Source organism: Adiantum capillus-veneris, chromosome 23 (assembly GCF_014529385.1).
Source record: "Adiantum capillus-veneris isolate H3 chromosome 23, ASM1452938v2, whole genome shotgun sequence".
Lineage (NCBI taxonomy): Eukaryota > Viridiplantae > Streptophyta > Polypodiopsida > Polypodiales > Pteridaceae > Adiantum > Adiantum capillus-veneris.
This window is the reverse complement of record NC_140953.1, coordinates 2,122,010-2,127,812: the sequence shown is the minus strand read 5'-3', so window position 1 is coordinate 2,127,812 and position 5,803 is coordinate 2,122,010. Positions and strand designations below refer to the sequence as shown.

The 5,803-nt window shown below is 43.8% G+C and overlaps 2 protein-coding genes across 3 annotated transcripts; both read left to right on the top strand.

Moving 5' to 3' along the window:
• The first annotated feature begins 230 nt into the window (after positions 1-230).
• Positions 231-1,840, top strand: LOC147427328 (uncharacterized). Its single transcript, XM_086496513.1, has 2 exons — positions 231-619; positions 1,705-1,840. The coding sequence occupies exons 1-2, from the start codon at positions 231-233 to the stop codon at positions 1,838-1,840; spliced, it is 525 nt and encodes a 174-aa protein (XP_086352639.1).
• LOC147427327 (RNA-binding KH domain-containing protein RCF3-like) lies at positions 1,568-4,228 on the top strand. 2 transcript variants are annotated; one of them, XM_086496512.1, is made up of 5 exons: positions 1,644-1,781; positions 2,132-2,739; positions 2,821-3,306; positions 3,385-3,645; positions 3,731-4,228. In XM_086496512.1, exons 2-5 carry the CDS (start codon positions 2,176-2,178, stop codon positions 4,031-4,033), a joined length of 1,614 nt encoding a protein of 537 aa, XP_086352638.1. In that variant the 5' UTR covers positions 1,644-1,781; positions 2,132-2,175; the 3' UTR covers positions 4,034-4,228. The 2 variants fall into 2 exon arrangements, with proteins under 2 accessions (XP_086352637.1, XP_086352638.1); XM_086496511.1 differs by having other exon boundaries at positions 1,568-2,739.
• Positions 4,229-5,803: the final 1,575 nt, after the last annotated feature.

Below are 5,803 nucleotides of genomic sequence, written 5' to 3'. Positions count from 1 at the left end.
TCGCATGATCTTTCCTATGACGGTGGCACACTATATCCATCTTCCTGTAACGTCCTTCATCGCTCGATATATGGTCTCGGCAATGTCGTGAGCTCGATTCCGCAGATGGTCATCTTGGAACCTCATGTTTTCCTGCAGCTCCATCCATAGCCATCTTTCAGTTTGAGCAACCGATTTGCTTTTCACTTACACTCCTAGTCTCAAATCCACACGCTCGCTCCAAATAGCATATGCACTCTCCACGCGCATATGCAGACTATCGATCCAGAGCATATATGCGGCTGCAGACTATCGATCCAGAGCATGCATCCAAGGTCTTCGGATATTTGTTATTGAAAGATGATTCAAGTGATCAGGAGCTCTTCCAGCTTGCATTTAGCCATGAGAGTGTCTTGCAAGCTATAGTGCTCACGGTGAAGAAGGAGCTAGGTCTCACTTCAAGAGACCCTAATCTAGTGCAATCAGCAGAAGGGCAACATTTCTCAAGTTCCTCTTTTCAAATAGGACCACCTTCACTAGTCCCCGACTCCCCATTTTGGTCGTTAATGATCAACAACATTAGCTCCTTCTCCAATGAGCAAGATGGCAGAAACCCATTGCACGCTATGGATTTGCCATTGTGAGTCACATGGCCTCCGCCGTATTAGAGTGGTGCATGCAAATTATTCTCAATTCCCCGACGGTGACAGCCTTGGGTCTTTTCACCACGCCTCTTGACGCAACACCTTGCAGCTTGCCATTACAAAATTAAAATATGACTCATGCCTCGTTTCCATGATTCGGTTGGATGTGAAAATATTACTTCGTCTTTGTAATGAGTGTCCTCGAAAAAACCTCATCATCTCAAAAGATGGTCTTTTTTATAGTCAATTTTCACCCTAAATTTTTTAATTTAATCTATTTTCAAAATAAATTCCTCTTTTTCATTAGCAAAAAGGGAAACCATCACTAAGGCCTTCCCCCTTTGGGGCAGGCCAAAAAATGACTACGCTTGATTTATAGTATGATGAGTCCCAAAGACTAAATGGCTGATATTACTACTAGGTTGAATGGTAATATGGAAACAACTACCAAACTAGGTTAAGGAGTAGGATTTAAGCAAAATGATTAAGTTGCAACCCTTTGCTCGATTCAATCACCCCGTTTAGTAGCTCTTTGTTTTACAGTCAGCTTTATGGGACATAGCTTGCTTCTTCCCAATGCTCATCAACTCAAGCTGAGCTATTGTTGTTGCCTATCAGTCAGTTCTATGGATCGACTTCTGTTCCACAGTAAAAGTTGAGGCGATAGCAATTACAACCAACTAATTCGTAACCAACCAACTGCACTCCAAAATCTATCAAATATGTACGACAAAGAGTAGTGCCTTGGTCTCATTGCTCAAACGACAGCAGTGAAATTAGACCATTTCACAGACAGCTATAGAGGTAACCAATCATCATATATGCAAAGCAAGACTAGTTCTAGTGATAAACTCAACTTCTTGGATTTCACAGACAGCTATAGAGGTAACCAATCATCATATATGCAAAGCAAGACTAGTTCTAGTGATAAACTCAACTTCTTGGCCTGTCGCAGTAGAATATAGTGTGTGTGGCGTTCTCCTCTTCCTCCTGCAATCCTTCCACTAGTCTGCAGCCCAAGAAAGAAAGAACGAGAGAAAGAGTGGGTCCTCCTCCTTCCCCTTTGTCTCTGCGGTAGCAGCCGAGCTCTCCTCCTCGGGCAAAAGGACGCTCCCAAAACCTTATCCCTAGCTTTTGAAGCCGTTACTCTTCCGTTTGGTCTGTTTCCATGTCTGATGATGAGCTTCATTCATTTATACAAAGGCATTGTTTCTTGAACCGTGTGTGTGTGCATGATTGCGTATCTGCCTGCCTTCCTGTGAGCTGCAAATCTTAGGGTTTGTTAAGACTCTCTTTGTTATCTTGCCTCGTACGTTCTAAGTTTTAAACAAGGCCGTTGCCCGATCTTGCCTTGAGAGTCTGCTCAGATGGCCTTTTAACGTTTTTTCAAAGCCATGTCTCACAGCGTATGCTAACCTTGTGTCTGTCCTGTTTCCTGCCTTGTGAAGAGCACTAGGGTTTCTCGTTTCCTAATGGCCTCTTCAACAAACCCCCGTTTACTCTTTCAGGTTTCTAAGAGCTTGCCCTATCAAGCCCCTTTGTGCATCTTTCAATGGAAGGTGGTGGCTACTATGGCTTATCTGGGAAGCGTGCGCATAACAACGAGGGCAATGCTGGAGAGCGTAATGGCAAGCAGAAGAAGCGTTTAAGCTACATCGATGACCAGGCCACACAAGTCGAAGAGACTGAGTATCGCATCCTATGCCCCATCAACAGGATTGGAAGCCTTATTGGCAAAGGAGGTTCCATAATCAAAGCTCTCAGAACAGAGTGCAGATCCAAGATCAAAGTAGAAGATCCTGTTTTGGGCTCCGATGAACGAGTAATTATCATTAGCTCCTCCTCTGATCAGATTGCAGAGCAGGCATACTATGCTTGTGCTGCTCAAGAAGCCCTTTTCAAAGTTCATGCGAGGATTACAGAGGCTGATTATGATGATCAGTTCCCTCAACCGGTGAATTTTAGGCTCCTAGTACCTAAAGTTCACATTGGCTGTTTGCTTGGGAAGGCAGGCAAGATTATCGAGCAAATGAGGAAGGACATCGGTGTGCAGATCAGGATTCTACCAAAGGATCAACATCCGGCATGTGCAGCCTCCACAGATGAGCTAGTTCAAGTAAGATTTAGCTGTGTTTGGTATATTTGTGATTAGGTGAGAAAGATTTATTGTTTTACGTCATCTTGCTTGTCCTTGCAGGTTGCTGGTGATGCGTTTCTTGTGAGGAAGGCCTTGTTTGAGATTTCCACCAGGCTGCATGATAATCTCACTGGTGAACGCATGCAGAGGGATCCGTACATGCCTGAAGGACATGGGCGCTTTGCGGTGCCGATGTTTCCAGGCGGTGGTGGGGTGTATCATTCTGGGGGTTATTTACAGATGGGCTCACTCCTAGCTCCATCTTCGGGTTATTCATATGGTGGTGTCTATGGAGACGTGAATGCCACAAATGCATGGGGTTTGTCCTCACCTTCATCTGCAACTGGTGCAGTTACCCGCCCGGTTGGCGCTTCTGAAGAAGAGTTTATACTCCGGGTTTTATGCCCAAATTCCAGGACTGGAAGCATTATTGGGAAGGGTGGTGTCATCATTAATAAGATGCGAGAAACGACTGGTGCAAAGATTAAGGTTGAAGAGCAGGTGCCTGATAGCGAGGAGCGAGTGATCATTGTTTCTGCAGCTGAGGTCAGCAGTGAAGACTTTATGTTGTATGAGTTTGCTGCAATAAGAATAAAGCAAATTGGTGTTTGGCTGTGTTTGCAGTTTGCGGACACATATCCTTCACCAACCATTGAAGCTGTGATTCAAGTTTTCAGGCGACTTGCAGAAATGCAGATGGACAAGGATGTGGATAATAAGTCTTTTTCTCTCCGATTGCTTGTCCCCTCCAACCAAATTGGCTGTTTGCTTGGCAAAGGTGGTAGTATAGTTACTGAAATGAGGAAGTTGACAAAAGCAAACATTCGAATTTCACCGAAGGATGAGCCCTGCAAGTGTGCTGAAGAAAATGATGAGCTAGTGCAGGTAAATGAATGCTTGTGTGAGCTGCAGCAAGTCCTTGTACGGTTCACCATGTTTTATTTCTAATCAGATTTAAGTGCACTTGCAGATCATGGGCGATCAAAGTGTGGTCCATGATGCCTTGGTACAAATTCTAAACAGGCTTCGTAGCAATCTTTTCAAGGGACAGGAAGGGAGAGATACCGGGCCTGGATTGGGTCTGCCAGTGTATGCAGGTGCAGCCTATGCTGGAAGTAATCTGTTCAACAGCTACAAGGCTGGGCCGGACTCTGGCTCTGCTGGTACAACGTATTTAGGTATGAACGTGGGTTATCATAATTCAGATTATGGGTTTGGTGGAATAAGCTCTATCAACAGAGATGGGAAAGATTCCGGACGTCGTCAGAGGTAGTAAAGCAATCAGGGAGTAAGTGCTTTTGTGGATGAGATGGACGGGGAAGTATGAGTTGTACTTGTAAGGTTCTCAGGATTTTGTTTTCAGTTTGAGGATTTCGTGCTGACAATTGTAGTGTGTCATGAAGGATTGTGTAAGAGCAGCTTTATTACTTTATTTACTGAAGATAATATTTACTTACTTTTACCTACAGTTTTATTCTGATCCTGTCATTTAAGCCTGTGTACACAGGTGGATGGATAGATGAATAGTTGACATGTACTTGGATAAGTGAGTGGTTCCTTTCTGTTTTTTTTTCCCCCGAGAAAAAGATCTTCCATTAGTTAATAAAGCTGCCCATAGGGCTACAAACCACCTCTATTGAAGAGGGCTACATCAAAAACATTGGGAGACTCTCCCATTGAGTAAATAGTACGTACAATGAGGGCTAAATCACAAGATGGGAGGAGGAAAGAGCCACATTGGTGGCGGGTAGAGCCATCTAGGCACACCATGATGAAGAAAGGCCCTGGGCTCCAGAGTCGCAGAAAAGCCTCTTTTTGCTCGTCGGAACTGCCTTGTAGTCTCTCAAACTGACCCCTGAGTGTGAATCAGCGCCAGCCAAAAGTTACGAACAGTCTCTGCCCGTGGGATAAGGCGAGCCTCGAAGATGTGGAAGCAGCGGGCCCGCCAGATGAACCAGAGTCTCAGGCCACAGGCCACAGTGAGTCAAAAAACTAGGTGAACCATAATTATCTATTTGTCTTGTGATTCATTGTTATTGATTACTTCTAGTAGTGCCTGATGGTTTATAGAGAAGGTGATTGTATCGAATCGTTTGGACTCTTTTCTTATATATATTCCAAGTGTATATCCATCCCCTGTATTGTGAGTTTAGCTCTGTTGTTCCATTATGCTCCTTTATGAGTGGTTGGTGAATGCCAGGCTTACTCCATTTGTCCATGAGGAGTGGAGGCACATTCAGTAGTCTATAGTACTAACGGCCAAGCGATCTTATATTGCAACTATATTGTGAAAACTTGAAGCAGTCAATGTTTGACCCATGGTCAGCGCTAGTGGCTGTTGATGCTTTTCCTAAAATTTTCTCTGGTTCCACATACCTGGAAGTAACAAACTATCGATTGCGAGTTTTTTTTGCATAATAATGTGAACAGCTCAACATTGTCATATAGAGCCAGAGCCGTGTACAATGCCTTATTTTTTGGGAAGAAAATATTTGATGTTCTGGCCTATTACTGTGTATTTGATCTTTTGGCGTTCTCCACATGTGTGTAGCCTGCTTAGAGGCTAATGCTGCATGGCATTTTTCCATGGAAAAAATAGGCCACAAGTGTCTGTAGTATGATCTTGCTCACTTGTGGTCATTTGTTCCATTAGTGGTCCAGACAAACCTATTCACCCAATTTGGTATTCGAACCTCAATCTATGGGAAGTCCTTGTAGACCATGTAGACCTCATTGTTGGCCATTTGTTCCTGTTCACTTGAGGTCATTTGTTCCATTGGTGATCCAGACCAACCCGTTGACCCGATTTGGGGATCGACTGGAGCCATGACGATGCCAATTGGGATGTGGTAGATGGTTAGGCTATGCATGATAAGGTGATGATATTATTCTTTTTTGCTTTCACAAGCAATGAATATAAGGTTACATGTTTATTCAGTCTTCAACTCGTGATCGATCATTGAATATCTTTTTTGTAAGTTTGAAATGGAGTGAATCGTGGATGTGCTTTCCTTGTCAATTTATATTTGCGCATGCCGTAGGA